Below are 17,364 nucleotides of genomic sequence, written 5' to 3'. Positions count from 1 at the left end.
CATGATTCACCATTATTCTTATGGGATTTTCATTGACTAAAGATTTTTCAGGGTTGAGACCTCAAAATTCTCAATAGTTACATTTTTTTGAGAGTAATTTGTTTGGGGGCTGTTAAAATATTATTGTAACAGTGATTCAAGCAGAAGCCTAGGAGAATTAAACATGACTTTAAATGTTTTACATGTAATCACTGTTTTTCTGACATATTTGCCTCTGTCTGTTTTTGTATTTATTTTTATATGAAGTGCTATGGACCTAATGGGTAGGTGCATCTGCTTTTCTAAAGTTTGGCAGGGTAATTTAATTGTTGATTATTACTTTTTTTTAGGGTTTTTTCTCCTCTGATTTCTAAAATAAATTCCAAAACACTCAGTTCATTATGTTAATTTAAGAAAAATAAATTAAATACAAAGTTAAAATAAAAATGTGTAGCCAGAACCTCTAGGAAGAATACTTGTTTAAAATTAGGATAGCTCAGCTCCTAATAAAATGCTAAAACTTTGGCAAAAAGTGTGCTTGGTGTTTGTTTTGTGCTGGGAACAACTGTCCGGAAGTCTTAATTGAAAACACCCTCCCACTCTGTTGGAAGCACGTACCAGTCAGCCTGTCTTGGAGATTACCCCGTCTTTCAGCACTGCAGTATCTGAGCACCTTCTGTGTAAAACCAAGTACAGCAGCAAAATGGGTTTTACAGGTTGGCTGGTGTCCCTTCACACCTGGGGTCAGAGTTGTGTTTGGGGCCGGGTTTCCAAGGAGGATGGGAGAGGCTGCCACAGCGTGAGGAAGAGGAAGGGACTGGAAATGCAGGAGAGCTTGTCTCCAAAGAAGGCAAATTTGCAATGTAATAGGGAAATCTATTTGAATTGTATAGTGATCACAGCTGCTGGCATCACTGAGAGGGAAGGAGAGAAATCACTTTCAAGTAAGCTGGTTATCAAACCATTTACTGCTTTTCCAATCAACATTGCCCAGCTGAACTTTGCCCAGAAGCAGCTTGGTTGCCAGCGCGGGCTTTGGCAGTGATGCTGTTTGCTGCCTGTGTGACAGGCTGCTCCCACAAACGTTCCACAATTGCAGGTAATCTTAAATATAGCCCGTTGTGGATATGAAATGGTGATCTAGTCTCAAGTGTGGCAAAATCATATCTAACCTCAGTAAAACTCATCCAGGAGAAATATGACATTAGGAAGAGGAAACGAAAGCATTGGCCATAGCTGCATTCATGAGTGGGTCTGATTGATTAGATACCCAACTGCACCAGCTTTCTGTCAACACTACATGGGTCTTGTCTGATTGAGTCTCAGCCAAATAGTCCTTCTGCCAAATTTTTGTGGACAGAATCAGATGTGATAGTTTGTAAAGCTGAACATTTCTCATGAGCATCCTGAAGGCAACTTTTCTCAGTGGTGATGACCCAATGTGACTCAGTGATGACCCAGCAGCTTCCTTGGCTGTGAACGAAGGGAGGATCAAACAGATCTTGGGAGAACTCTGGGTTTTTGATGACAGAAAGTTGTCTGCCTTAAAAACGCTGCAGTCTTGGGAAAACGGATACGCTGAAGCTACTTGAGTTGTATTTGGAGTTTTCTCACACTTTTTCCTTTGATGTAGCAAAACCTACTACAACAGTGCCCATTAGGGTATACAGTATAATAATCTCCAGAAAGACACAGGTTGATAGGTAAACATGCACAATGTAGATTTTGTCCTTATAGACTCTTGATTGAGGACATCAAAGGAGATACTGCTATGCCAGTTCCCCAGGTGAAAGATTGGACACAGCAGTGATGATTATCAGTGTTGGGGTGGCACACCTCTGGTGTCAGATCATGCTCTCCGCTATCAGAGATGCTGGATAACCATGAAAATACCCCCTTAACTTCTGTTGCTCTTCACAGTTTGGTACATAATTTAAAATCCCCTCAAAAACCCTTCTCCCTTCCCCCCACCAAGTAGAAGTTTGGGTAAATTGCTAGTTTTGATAGACCCTGTGGGTAGGGTGCTGTAGGATTTTCAGCAGAAATGTGGAGGAATATGTCAAGCTAGGTTTGGGTATTACTGTTAAGTGCTTCCAATATCTGCAGTACCATATTCAAGTTCAGTTTGCTTTGGGAAACAGTATTTTTGTACTTTTAAGAAGGACTTCTACATACTTTTAATTATTTTCATGTAAAGGAACTAGTGATGCTGGTTTGCAGGGTGTGTAGGGAGGATTTGTAAATAAAAGTAATTTTTTCTCTGCATTGTAGTGAGAATTACATTTATTTTTACTTATTTAAAATGAATTTAACACCCAAGAGAAATAATAGTATCATCGAGCCTCACCTCTTGCATGTCAAAGGCTGCACAGTTTCTCCCAGTTCTCCCTGTGTAGAGCCAAATCTCTTGTTTGGCTGAAGTGTGTTTTCTGGAAAGACATCTGAAATTGGAGACAGCAAAGGATTTTGAGTAGATGACAATCAGTTAAGAATCAAAATTTGAAACTATGTGTATGTAATATACCTACTGCGTATAACAAGGCAAAAAATAACAAAGGGCATTACTCATGAGAAAGCAGAGTATGCACATGTGAAAATGTTGTTGGTGGTACTTGAGCAATTAATTCAGCAATTAACCTTAACCAAAGGTACCTGTGCTGCTCCTGAGGTATTTGTAGTAATAATACTATGATACACAGTGCTGGTCTCCATGATACTAGTCTCTACATTGACACATTTTTGTTCACTCTTTCTGGGTTAAAGATCTTGAAATTCACATTTTTGAGATGATGTCCTAAATGTCTTGTCTGGACACACAGTTTCTGAGAACCTTTTAAAGGAACTATCCCAAGGCTTGGTATTTCGTATCTGCTAAATCTCTTGGCGTACTTCTTAGTATATCTGAAGATGAATACATTTGTCCCTGTGAATCATATTACTCCATTAGTAGCAGAACTGGGTTAATGTTGAATGTTTAACATTTTCTGACCTGTTAGGCTTGATACCACACTGAGAGGTACTGTATTATGAGAGCTATAGAAATAAGCATGTAAAACATTTTCTGGCACACTGTTCTTTGAGAAATTGTGTCACAGACTTCTGCACATTGACTTGCTGATGCCTCTTATGAGTCATATGCATTTCTGCTTCTGCTGTTCATGTCTGCAACCATATATATATATATCTATATATACATTGTCTTTTTTAGGGCAGCATTATGAGAATCAGCAATGGTCTAATGCACAAGCTCTCTAGAAAATATTATAAATTCTCCTAGGTTTTTGTTGTTTGCTTGTTTTGTTGGGTTTTTTTTTTCTCCTCACTGAGTGACATCTTGACAGGCTGAGCCAGAATCCCTTTCTTACCCTGCAGGTATAGAAGGATAAAATACATTAATATGTTACAGTCCTCTGATTGCGCTGCTCTGCCTGGGATTCCTTGGATGTGCTTTAGCCTCTGTTTTGTTTTATGAGGTAGGGGTTAGAGAGCTGATTTCAAGGAGGATCTTTTTGAGCTAATGTGAATATTGGTGGTTTGGAGTACATTCAGTAAATGACAAATCCAGTAAAAGAGCATGACTGCATGTTCTCAGTGTTTACTGTAGTTCCCTGTGTTTAATTGCAGACCTCAAAAGAGGACCTTCTACAAGCTGATTTTGAAGGAGCTTTAAAATTCTTCAGGGTTCAGTTGCCCAAGAGGTACAGAGCTGAAGAGAACGCCAGAAGACTGATGGAACAAGCTTGCAACATTAAGGTAAGGATCGTCTTCATTTCTTCTCATTCACCTGGGGTTTTTACAGGAAAAGTAAGGTGCAATGTTAAGAATGGCAGTAGTGCGTGGAAAGTAAAGTAATGAAATCATTAGTTTATTACTTTTTATATGTTTGTATATTTATACACACACACATGTGCACACTTTTTATATTTAAAGAAAGTAAAGCTCTGAGCTTTTCCTTCTTTGTTTGCTTTGGTACAAGCTAGTAATTAAAATAGAAAACTGATGCATGATTGAACAAACTGAATTATCAGAACTTGCTAATTCATTAATTGATTTATAAACAGTGACACTGTATAAACACTAAACCAATAATCAAATGTATGATAATCATGCAATCAAAGGTCTGATACTATTTGTTTTGCCCAGAAGCTATTTATTTGCTGAGTGCTGCTGTATAATACAATTGTATTGGGGTAGAAACTTAGTTTTGTTTGTATATCAAGCTTACCAAGATAGAATATCTTTTTATATTCTATCCTATCCAAGACCATGCTGTCAAAAGGTAGGCTTCTGTGAGCATCTGGAGCAGAAGTGTTGGGCTTGTAATGAATGATGGCAAGTTAGAGGAGCCTGACTGTAAGTTTTTGAGGATGGAAATCTTCTGTTAAAAATGGCCACAGAGGTTAATAAAGCTGTCATTTGAAAAGTGTGCTAGCTTTTCTGGGACTTCTTTGTTGCAGTATGTATAGCTATGGATGGGCTTAACATTTGATCTTGAAAAAAAAGTGCTTTTGTTATTTCTTGGAGTGGGAGTACTGATGGGAAATGTGTGTTTGGTGTGGCCCAATGATGGGCTGAGAACATCCCATCAGAAAGAATGCTCCTCTAACACTCCACCTTTTTTATATCTCTCTCAATATATTTATTAATCTAATTTTGTGCTGCTTAATTTCATCATTTATTAAGCAAGGGCTTTTTCCATACCGGTTAAAACTCTGATCTTGTGAAAGAGTGGGGCTTGCTGTACTAATGTTTATTCCATCCAGAAAAAAGAAGATCTGTGCAAAGGTTTTATTAAAGTTGGACTTGAGATTTTAGCTCTGCTACCGAAAGAGTATTTAGGAGTAAAAGACTACAGTTTGACTTTTGTTTGGTCCTTTGGTCAGTTCTTGAAAATAAGCAGTTTAAGGACTTACCAAGTACAATAAAACTATATTGTTTACTCAGTGTGTATTTTTCTGATAAGAGGTTAAAATAGAAGTCCTCGTAGTACTTTTTGGAAGAGGTATTTGTCAATTTTCTTGGGCCTACCTTTCTCATTTTCTTGTGTAATACATTGTGTGCCACATGATGATATTTTTCACTAATTTTTCGATTTATATTGGGTATGTATCTATATGATGTGTTTTGCTGGGAAACTATTTTGCAATGCGTTTAAGGCAGATCATCAGTGCATAGTGCCTCATATGAGGTCAGCACATGGGGCCTTTCAAAAGCAGAGTATAAAATTCTGAACTGTTTGTCGACGTGAATGGGAAGGCGGCTGAAGGATTTGACAGTGAATCCACTGCCTATGCAGGATTTTGCATGTTCTAGATTCTGGCCCATAAGAGAAAAGCTCAGAGGAGTACAGCAGACATGGAGTCAAGGCACTCTCCTGTGTGTTACAGAAGTACATGAGGACTAGTAGGAATAATTGGAATGGAGGGAGAATTCAGGGCTGAGAACTGGGGTTATCAGGGATAGGAAAAAGTAGAAGATTTAAGTTACCTTCTGCTGTGTTAGTAACACCCCACCCTTGTAAGGAGTATAGTTGGGAGCTGGGTTCTGCTAACTCACTGGGCATGTGTCACGAATGAGTGATTTAGATCGCTTAAAAATCACTGTCAAAGGTATTAGCAAAAGTGGTTTTAATATGATGTTGTAAAAGTGTGACTTAACAAAGTTCAATGGCAAGGTTCACTCTATTAATTACTGCATGGAAGAAACATACAAAGGAAAATTGGGTTAGACCAGAGTTAGAATGATTCACAGAGAGACCGGGGATACAAAAGGGTATGGAGGACCCTCCCGTTGAGTCATGAGGTTCAGAGTAGACCCCCTTCCTTTCTAAACTCCTGATGGAGCTTAGGTGCGGCTAGGTCCAGTCTTAGTCTCAGACTTGGATAACGGTTTATGTCTAAGGGATCATATATGCAAAATTTATCAATTCAGCATGCGATCAAAGTTACCAAGACAAAATCAAAGTTACCATACTACAAGGTTATGTGCAATATTGGTCGCTTACCAAAGATCTGCTGTTGGAAAAAGGTCTCTGCCTTGAGGAACAACCTTGAGAGGTGTCCCAGCTCAAGGGGAGATCACCACCGTGCAGTCATGCTGCCTAGTAAGGAGAGCTCAAAAAAGGCTCACTTAGGCTGTCATATTTATGGGATAAAGTGGTTGTCTCATAGTCAAATGTCAGGCAATGGAAAAGGTATGCATGAGACTCCTTGTACCCACAACTTTCTTTGTTCCTTGATAAATGAGTCTTGGAAAAGCCCCCCGCTATTCATGTGTCAGTCGCATGATTGGTGTTCCAAACTCATATGCATCGATGCTCACTGTGCCACTTGGCTTCTTTGTGGATTCTCAGAGAACAGATTGGAACGAGAGGAGTTTTTGGCCCAGCCACAGCTCAGACCTTTACCTCCTTTGAAGCCTGTACCAAACTACTGCTAGTTTGGTTAAGAGGTCAAGTGCATCTGTCACAGCATATGACTCATTCCTCATTCAGGTATAAGATCAGAGGGGATCTAAACTGTGTCCTGAACAGTCTTTTGATAGTTAAGCTAGGAACAACTAAGCCCATGGAGAGGAGTGTTCTGCAGCTCAAAGCCTGTTAGTTAAGGTTGTTATCAGGATTAATGGCATTGTTAGGAAAGTTAATCTAAAAAGGGAAAACTCTGAACCTAAGGTGGTGTATTTAAAACAGTAAAAATGTGGAAGACTTCAAGAACTTAATGTGAGGAAACATAGTGCAGGATCTTATTGGAGGGGAGGGCGGTAATTACTTTAAATGAATCTGTTTTCACTCACTTGCACTCCTTCTGTCATAGATGCCACTCATACTGATAACCATGTGCTCACCAACACCAAGGCTTCTGTCTGGCCAGGATCACTTGTGTGCGATGAGGATGAGAGGCAGTGGCTATAAAGTCCTCATTATGTCTCTTGGGTTTCTCTTGATTAATGACAATAGACTGGCTTTTAGACAAAGTTTTTGTACTCTTTAGGAGTCAAACAGTTCTCATGGTGTGATCTTTCCCTCAGAAGCTTGCTTACTTCAGCCTGTCATTACTGTCCTTTGTCTCTGTTTCCTCATTGCGGGTGGGTTTGTGGCTTCCAGCCTGTTTTCCTGTTGGCAGAGGTGATGTGCAGTAGCTTTCCTGCGGGTCTCCGACTGGCTGGTCGTCTCTAGTACGGCCTCACCAGAGTGCTGGCCTTCTGATCTAGATGTAGCAAGACATTTCTCATTGTTTGCCAGTTTGACTGCTGTCACTCGTGTCCTTGCTTATCAATACACGCCATTCTCATAACCCATTCTCTGTATTGTTTCTTGTAGTGCTTTTGCGTGATGCTTCCATTCATACTTCTTTCAGACTGATCTTAGCATTTCTGTTACGCATCCTGCTGAGTGATCATGTGATGCCTTGACTCTGTTAACTCGATGTCCCACATTAAATTAAAACACACAAGGATTGAACTGACTTCACATCCACAGTTTCTATTTATTTGGATCAACTTTTCTCACTTTTGCCAACTAGAATGTCCTTAGAGAGCCAAATCTGAATCACAGGAACGTAACCACTGACTGGAGATGGCACATTAACTATGTGATAGGCAGAAAAAAAAATCGGCTCATAAAGAAACAGCTGACCAGGAGTAATCAACATGGTTTTATGAAGGGTAAATCATGCTTAACCAACCTGATAGCCTTCAATGATGAGATGACTGCCTTGGTGGATGGAGGGGAGAGCTGAGGTTGTTGTTTATCTCCAGGACAGCAAGAATAGACATTGTCTCCCATAACATCCTTCTAGACAAATTGATGAAGTATGGACTAGGTAAGTGGACAGTGAGGTGGATTGAAATCTGGCTGAATTGCTAGGTTCAAAGGGTTGTGATCAGCAGCAGGATGTCCAGTTGGAGTCCAGTCATTAGTGTTGTACCTCAGCGGTTGACATTCTGACCAATAGTCCTTAGCCTTTTCATTAATGACCTGACTGATGGAGCAGAGAGCACCTTCAGCAAGTTTTCAGATGACAGGACGCTGGGAGGGGTGGCTGATAGACCGGATGGGTGTGCTGCCATCCAGAGGGACCTCAACAAGCTGGAGAAATGGGCCGGCAAGAATTTTGTGAAGCTCAACAAAGGGAATTGCAAGGTCGTGCACTTGGGAGGAACAACCCCATACACCAGTACCTGCTAGGGGCCAGCTGGCTGGAAAGCAGCATGGTAGAAAAGGACGTGGGGGTCCTGGTGGACACCAAGTTGAACATGAGCCAGAAGTGAGCCCTTGCTGCAAAGAAGGCCAGTGGTATCCTGGGCTGCACTGGGAGGAGTGTTGCCAGCAGGTCAAGGAAGTGATCCTTCTCCTCTACTCAGCACTGGTGAGACATATCGGGAGTACTATGTCCAGGCCTGGTCTCCCCAGGACAAGAGAGACATAGCTACAATAGTGAGAGTCTGGTGAAGGGCCATGAAGATGATTAAGGAACTGGAGCATCTCTCCTGTGAGGAAAGGCTGAGAGAGCTGGGTCTGTTCAGTCTGGAGAAGAGAAGGCTCAGGGGGGATGTTACCAATGTAGATAAATACCTGGTGGGAGGAACTTAAGATTAGGGAGCCATGCTTTTCTCAATGGCGTCCGGTGAACAGACAAGAGGCAGTGGGCACAAGATGAAATAAAATAATTTATTTATTTAAAAGCTATTTATTTATTTATTAACTTCAGGGGTGATCAGACACAGGAACAGGTTGCCCAAGGAGGTTGTGGAGTCTCCATCTGTGGAGATATTCAAAACGTGTCTGTCCCTGAGCAACCTGCTGTAGGTAACCCTGCTTCGAGGGGGTGGTTTAGACAAGATGTTCTCCAGAGGTCCCTTCCAACCTCAACTATTCCATGATTCTATAATTAGATATTATAATCATGGTATTTATTTATAAACAGGAGCTAATAATTACAGGAGTTGACATGCTCAAATAGGAAATTATAGTCTTGATAATCAATCATCACTAGAAGAGGTCCCAAGGAATGCAGAGGTTATATGAAGAGTAGTTGTCTGTCTTGTTGAATGCAGCAAAACTTGTCTGAATGCAGCAAAAACCAAACAAGACCCTTAAACATGTTTTCTTCTGCTGTATGAATGGGGCACTGTGTGTCTTTCAGCTGCTTCTCACTTCTGTATTAGTATTTGTAGACTAAACACCAGATGCTTTTAGACTAAGTATCACACAGTAAGTGCCAGGAAGTATTTTCTTTAGGTTTCTAAACTAATTATTGAGGCATAGAAATGTGAAAACAGAATCATGGTGTGGCCAGGTTTCATAGTCTGGCTGTATCTTTTCCAGTGTTTCTTTTTATTTTGTTCCTGTATTACTGCAAAACAAAACAGGAGTTTAACATGTAATAATAATCCACCTCTCCTTGCTTCTTTTTTTTTTTTTTTCCTTGAGCTTTATCTGACATGGTTCTAGAGAAGGCAAATGAAAAAATATTTGGTGTTTTCTCTCCTTAATTTCACAACTTTTAACTCATGAGTTCAGAACCTAGCCCTTGGATTTTGAAGGTGCTGCATTGGAAATAGTTTTATCATCCTGTTTTTAAAACAAAAATAATTAGCATCAATCTCTCCCATAAGAACAGCTCTGCAAATACAAAGGAAAAAGCTCCTATTAATTGAAACTTGTGTATAAAATGTGGTAGAGAATGTCTTATTCACTTAAGGACTATCCATGGTGATTACTCACCAGGTCTGAATTTTGATCGTTTACCACTAAGGAAATCACTGTGAACTAAGTCAGTGGAATTAGAAATAACATTAGTATTTCCAGCAGGTGATTGTTGGGTAGTATTCCATGGTTTAGGAATGTTTTGAACTAATTCATACCATGAAATAATATGGCCTAAGAAACTTCCTGTTGTTTTTGTCATATGCATGTTACATGCATATATGCAAAGTTAGGGTCCCATTAATACCTGGCTGATGGATTATAGCCAACATTTGCAGAGTACAAGGTATATTCAGATGGAAGAGACTGAACCTATGAAGACATCTACTGAGACTCTTAGGGCAGATAGAGCCCAATATTGCACACATTTCCCAGCTCGGGAAGAGTCAAACAGGAGAAAGACATTAATTCTCCGAGTAGGAGATGCTAATGTAAGGATTAATGAAATTTAATAAAAGATGAAAATTTAGAGTTAATGAATGGGGGATTGTCCTCCTTTGTTTCCTGTTAGTTTTCTAATCTATAGTGACCATACCTTTCATTTTGCAATGGCCTTTACAGAGGGAGGGGCATGTTTCTCCTAGAGTAGTCAGTAACAATGACAGTTGTAAAAATGGGTTCCGGAATGATAATTTTCTACCTGACCAGAGCAGGCTGCATATTATGTCTCTAGAATAAGGAATTACCCTAATTTCCTACTTCATAGAATGATTACCAATGCTTTTTGTACTCATGCTTTTAAGGGGGGGGGTGCCTTTTTTTCTAATTTTTCTCTCTTTACAAGGGATTTCAGAGGTTTTTCTATGTCTCTGGAAGCCCAGTTTCATAAACGAATGAAGAAAGAGCCTATTCTAGATTAATGAGGGTTAAGCTTAATGATGCTATTTTATTAAAACAACTAACACATTCTGCATACTTGCTAAAGCTGCCTCAGTTGCCTTTTGCATCTCATAATGCAGTTTCTCTTGTAGAGATCTGTGTATGTCCTAAAGAAATTGTAATGTCCTTTGATTTTAATTTAGGAAGCCTATCACCTCTATTCTTACACCTGACTAGTTAGTTGAGTTGTAGAATGGAAGAAAGTAAGTCTCATTGGGAGATTTTTTCCATATGAAAATTCCCTGGTTTGACACTTTTCAAGTGCATTCAGGGATTTGTGCCCATTTCTCTGTGACTGTCCTGTGATATTTGGAAAATGAGCAGAGCTAACATTCAAAATGTGTTACATTGCAGATCTGGAAATGCCATGAAGTTGAGTGTAGCAGACAGGTAGGTGGAGAGATACTGGAAAGTTAACTGTGGGTTTTCACCCCTCATGCCTAGTGAAGGTGAGGGGAACTCATGGGATGGGCTATACAGGAACTGAGTAAAGGAACCTGCAGGGAAGATTTTTCTGTTTATGGGGCAGCATCTGTAATGATATCTTCTTTTACGTGGCTCAGGAATTACAGTGACTCCTTTTCTCATCTTCCATCATCACCAGTGGCAGGAAGGACCTCGTATATTGAAGTTCTTCTAAGAGAAACTTCTCCCTAACCATATAAATCTCTCCCCTCTTTGGACGAAATAAGGTTCCCCAGCAGACCCAGCAGTGTTACAGGGTTGCTGCACTCAGCACCTTAGGTGAGAGAAGCAAATGGCCTCGGGGAGAAAAATGTGCCTTTTTCAATGCAAAGCAAACACACACATTTTTGTCACCTGTCACTGTACTGACAAGGTTATTGATCCCTCCTGGGCATACCCACAGTTGTGGCTTGCACCAGGACCCTTGTATGGCTCATGGAGAATAGCTTTACTAGCGGAATCAAAAAGAAAAGGTCAAGGTAGCAGGAGCTCTGCTAAGCTTTTTCTTACTTTGGAATTGTTCTTCGTGTAGTTTTAAAACAGATTTACTTTAATAATGTTGCTATTTAAATGTTTTGAATTCAAATCAGTGTTTTGAAGCTCACACCTTACTGATGTGGGTGAATTACTTTATTCACACCTCTGTTGCTGTTTTATCTGGAAGCAATTTTTTGCAGGCATGGTTTAACAGGGAATTATATATTGATTCATGTGAGTTTCAATGGAAGGGGGTAAAAATAGCTCACTTGGTCTCTCTCATCTCTAGTGCATTCTCTCTCTTTGTGTTTATATGTTTATATTTGTATTTATCTAGATACTCGGGGGTTTTTGCTGTTGTGAGAGGTGGTAAGACAACACAAATGCAACAGAAAAGCAAAGGAGATAACTGCAGAAAGGCCCTGAAACTGCACAAGCCTTTTATTCCTTTGGTTCTGCCAGTGATGTATCTAATTAATCTTCCAATATAAAGGACAGGAAAAAAATTGCTCGTTTATCAACCTCTCAAGAAAAGGCCAAACCAAATTGAAAAGAATTGTGTTTAGATCTATAGAAAACCCTGCTGTGCCTGTATGTGATTTCTTATTAAAAGCCAATGATCAATTCCACTTACTATGTCTGCGCCTTTATCTCCAAAGTGCAGGATCCTATTGTCGTCGTAAGGAGGGTCATGTTTTTTAATGCCTGCTCTGTTTTCGGCTTCAGCTTCCTTCTTTCTGCTTGGCTTTGTGGTATAGTACAGCATAATGAACTGGCACCTGAAAATCAGATTAAAGTGCCTACAGTGGAATTGGACGTTTAATATTATTGTCATCTTGGTAATAAGTGTTAACAACATAGAAAGTGTCATGCATTTTAAAAATCGGCTTCAGCCATGAAATACTTATTTATTTGAATGCTTCATATCTGGCTTTCCAGTGAGCAGACATGTTGCCTGGTAGTGAGGTTATATTTTCATGGTGTTTAAGCATTAGTAAAACTCTTCAGTTGTTTTGGTTTTGGTTTGTTTGTTTGTTTGTTTACTTTTTCATTCGCTCTGAGTTGGCATTGTAAATGAAATCAGGTATATGGTTAACTTTTATCAACTGGGAAGGAATATGACTTTATTATTAATAATTAAATATAATCACATTTTAACCATCTAAAGTAGCTTTGCGACCTGACTGAGTACAAATATTTTGGTGTTGTCGTAGTAGTCATTTGTTGGCATACGTGCTTGTCCTTCCATGAGTAATGGCATCAACAAGAATAGTGTTGACGGTAAGGATCTTTAAAGAACTATAAAAGTTTGAGGTGAAAAAGTGGATAGAAATATTCATTGTCTTTATCCCCAGCAACTGTATCGCAGCATATAGCATGATGAGATTTGCCCTAAGTATCAGCAGTTTAATTCAGTAAGGTGAGGGTGACATGTGAAAACTGTTCTATGGTCCAGCAGGCCACCTCAGCTTGTTTTGTTCAGCTTTGTGCTGTCAGGAGTCACAGCCTTCCAGGATGACAGATGTTTTCCTGTTCAGAACCAAAGAAGAAAGGCATACTCGGAAGGTCTTTTGGCTTAAGCTTCTTGAATCTTTCTCTTTCCTCCTGGATGAATAACAACTCCCTTTCATCCTTGATTCTGAAAATAGTACAGAGAGCAATAGATGAAGGTGACAGGGAGTCGCACTGTTTCACAGTTCTGTCTTCTGCCATCTTTACCACAATTTGTCTAAAACAACTCAGGTCTATGAGTAAGAGGAAGTGAAATTTTTTCCCAAGCTGAATTGGACACATTTGAATCCCGGATGCAGGTTGGCTGGAGGATTTATGAACCTTCTATAAGGTGACATGTTAAAATGTTCTATAAAAAGTTTTCTACCTCCCGTGGTCTGTATGTCAAGCAGTAGCAGAGTGTCTAGAGTTACTATTGTCAGCATAGTAGTCATCTTAGTTGTTCTTTAGAAGAGAAAGTCTAAACTCTCTCTTCCTTTGAAGGAAACAAACCCAGTAACTTGTAACCGATTTTTTCTGAGGGATGCCTTGAGTTTGAATATGGAGAAGGACTGCAATGATGGTGCCTGGCAGGTTTGCAGTACCTCTTGTTCACAGTAAGATGCTTTCCTTTTGAAAGACACTTCTGTGATGCAAAAGAGGCTGTAGAGGAAAAAAAATGTATCCCAGGATCAGCACTTATGACCATAATGAAAAGGAACAAAACCACAGGCTTTCACATTTTGTGGAGAAAGACATGTAGGTAAAAGTATAGATGCAGAAATGCCTAGAAACAAGCTCTGTGCCCCATATTTATGTTGGCCAAGAAGTATTCCTTGATACTGTCTTCAGCATCAACAAATACAGAGAAATACAGGTGTACGTTCACTAACGTAAATATGCTGTGGCTGATATAGCTTGGAAGGGCTTAGAGGTTAAGGTTTTGACCTCCAAAAAAAAATTAAACTATAGCTAAAGTTCTTAGCAGAGTCAAGTGATTGTCTGAACAGTTCTTTTTTAATCTCGGAAATCCTTTTGTTAACCCATAGCTTAGAGCACAAGATCAATGACCTTATCGTACATCCTCATGAGGAACAATTTCATGGCAGTCTGAGTAAGCCACCTGATTGTGCTACCTGGGATGCTCCGTCTTTACACAGTAGGGAATATTGGTTATATTTCAGCTAGTCAAGAGCAGTGGAAGAAATTGGAAATGGATCAGGGCTTTGATTTCTAACTGCCTAATGAGAATACTTTGTTCTGCTTGCTCGTGCGCTCCCGCTCTCCCCGAAGGTAGCCTGTTGCAAGTTGCTGTGTTCAATAACGCCTGCGCCTTCTGATAAACTATTTTTCCCACTTCAGGCTCTTTTCTTTTCCCATCGTCAATGACACATGAAAAATTTATTGTCAGGCTGTTAGTTTTGACAACTTTGCAATCTACCTGACCTGTCAGAAACAAGAAAAAAAAATTTCATCGCCTTGTCACCATGGCATTACTTTCAAATTTTAAATAGTCCTGAAAACAGTAAGTGCGATTTCTCTCTTCGTGAGGTAGAAATGAAAGGCTCTCATGCTAAAAGGAGCTGCAATTTGGTGCCTGTAGAATATAGATCCTGGCACACAGTTTTCTCCATTACAACAGCTTGTCCAGACCGTCATCCTCACATAGGCCTCACATACAGACACAAATCCCATTGTTTTTAATAGCAGCAGAATCTCAGAGGCAAATTTGGCCATCGTTTCTCTTGTAATACAAAGTGAAATTTAGGTTTGTGTTGTAATGAACTTCCTCCAAGAGTACTTAATTTGTTTTTTCCTTTTCTAAGCACAGCTTGAAGCAGGGTGTGTTCCTTTCTGAGGAGAAAGGACATGGGGTAAGAAAGCAGCATCTTGCTTGGGACAGTTTGTGTTTCAGAGCAGGATGTTTTGATGAGGGGCTCTTGCAAAGGCAGTGACTCTAGCCCAGGCGGATCTATTTTTGCAACATGGTTTTTTACTCTACCCTGAGATGCACCAGAGCCATCTTCTCCAGCCAACGTGATGAACCCAAGCACTTCAGGACTTGACAAAGACACACCTGGTCAGAGCCAGGGGAAGTGGCCCTGTGAGGGTGTGAAGGGGAAGGAGGCACTGCCTGGGCTTGGTAACCCTTGAAAACCTCTTCCTCTTGCTCTCTGACAGCAGAGGACCTCCTAGCTTGAAACAAAAGGGTTCATCACAGGCACAGCACTAATTGGTGAGGTGAATTAGGAGGACAGGTGGTTGTGGGCCATGCCAGAGTCCATCTTGCATTCTGCTTGTGCTCATCAGTCTCTCTCCATCAGGCAGCATCTCCTCCGGAAGCAGGCTGAGGCCCTAATGGCTGAAGCAAACAGGAAACGAGCTGCACATTTATAGATCCAGCGCTGGGCTGAGAGCTCACACAGGGGCTTGTGGGGAACCCTGGCTCCCCTGGGAACAGCCGAGTCCCTCTTTATTTTCCTTCCATCTTTCGTTACCGTAACATCCACAAAATGTCAGTAACAACAATGTCTTGTAGAAGGATTTTGTCACAAGTGGTGTTTACAGGCTACCTGTATAAACAAGGGAACTATTTACTTATATGCCTTGCGGATTTTCAACCTTGATCCATCACACAGGAATGTTATACAAGATTATGTACTGTCATGGGAATTTAGGGGCAGGGAGAGAGGTGGAAAAAACTGAGAAATGTGGCAGGGGGAGAGGTGGAAAAAACTGAGAAATGTTTTTGAGTCCCTGATGTAAGGGATTTCACATGTCCTTACTCAACAATGAGGGCATGTGTAGAACAAGAACCTGGCATAAGGTTGCGTGCATCTGGGTTTCATATTTGTTTCCTTTTTGTTGCTTTTGTGATATAAAGTGAATTGTAAGGATTAGCAAGAGGATAAAGATGTCTGTGCTCTGGTAGGCTTCTCGGAAAGATCAGTAACGATGGCTCTTAACTTTCTGATATGCCTTACACTACACTAATGGACGTTAAACAGCATTTTATTCTGAAGGCATATTTGTTGACATCAGAAAATGGGACTTGGCTGCTACAGGAGTGTAAGGAACATACAGCAGACCGTAATGTAGGAAGGTACCGAGCTTTTATTTTGTGACCTTGTCCAAATAGGAAGTAATTACAATATAATTAAATTCTGAAAGTCTGGAAACCATGACAGTTGACAGAGAATGACATTTTAAGAGAAATAAGCATATGTTTTAATACATCTTCTCTTTCCAACTCCTAAGCATTGTTGATGCTATTTGCTTTTCCTCCTTCTCCTTCTTTTCCACTCTTAATACACAATCAGAACGCAAGATTCAGGCTTGTCTGCACCTTCGCTTATTAAATCTCTTCTCCTTGGTAATTTCCAGTCCTTATGATCTCCCCTGGCTCTACTTCTGTGCTCGGTTTGTGTCATGGCTGAGCAGCTGTCCCATCTGTCCGTCCTGTGAAGGGAAGGAAGTGCTTTTGTGCTCATCACTCTGTAACTTCTCTTTCTGACCTGTGCTGCTGGTACTGACGGTACCACGGCGAGGGAGCCTGCAGCCCATCTGTATTACACTGAACCTTAGCCTGGCATGTACTAGTTAGCCAGCTTCAACATGCGATGCACACAGCTACTAGCCCTGTAAGCAATACTGCTTCCCCATAAAATGGGGCTAAGCACTGGAAAATATGCAGTATTGGGTAATAGTTAACCTTTTAAATAAAATCCTGTGTGGCAGAGAGTGATGAGTCAGTTGCTGTATGCCTGGTAACCAGTATATTTGTATTAATATAGCAGTATTTTTTAATCTCCTTGGGGAGATTAAATCCTGGGATGCACACCTGCAAGGACTCACTTAGGAAAGTAGAGAATAATATTCCTTTTGAGTTTTGATGCAGTCTTTGGTTCTTGTAACCTAGACCAAGACTATCTCCCTTCAGTCACTCATTTTGCTCAAGTTCAGGGAGCACTAACAGATGCTTGACTCTCCAAATACCCCAGAGGTGAATGTATCACAGCAGCTCCGTGAAGCAGGATTTTATCATCTCCTGTTCGGAGGAGGAGAAGCTGAAGCAGACGGTGAAGCTGTATGGTCAGGCACAGTTAAATCTGGCCGTGCAAAAAGGAAAAGTGTCAAGGTATTTTAGGTTGATTTACTTCTCCAGCAACAGGATCACATTGGTCCCAATTAACTATTGTAGCCTATATGTTGTTTTCTTGTGTACGTGTACTAGGAATATCTCAGGACAGTCAGTTATTTCTCTGTGTTTCTTTCCTCTGAGACCTGTAGTTACACCTTGAATAGATTTGTTTAATAGGCTTATTAAGGAAATAGAGGGCATCTTGCCTAAGTGTTTGCCACAT

General features: G+C 40.4%; 1 protein-coding gene across 9 annotated transcripts in view; it reads left to right on the top strand.

Moving 5' to 3' along the window:
• The window catches only part of RABGAP1L (RAB GTPase activating protein 1 like), a 254,532-nt gene that overhangs the window by 184,318 nt on the left and 52,850 nt on the right, over positions 1-17,364 (top strand). For all 9 annotated transcript variants that reach the window (XM_072866788.1, XM_072866792.1, XM_072866789.1 and 6 more), the window contains one exon: positions 3,604-3,732. In XM_072866788.1, coding sequence (XP_072722889.1) covers positions 3,604-3,732 — 129 coding nt within the window. The remainder of the gene's footprint in view (positions 1-3,603; positions 3,733-17,364) is intronic.

This window comes from Ciconia boyciana, chromosome 7, assembly GCF_034638445.1.
Source record: "Ciconia boyciana chromosome 7, ASM3463844v1, whole genome shotgun sequence".
In the NCBI taxonomy this organism is placed as follows: Eukaryota; Metazoa; Chordata; class Aves; order Ciconiiformes; family Ciconiidae; genus Ciconia; species Ciconia boyciana.
Note: the sequence above shows the minus strand (reverse complement) of the source record. Positions and strands in the feature narration are given on the sequence as shown.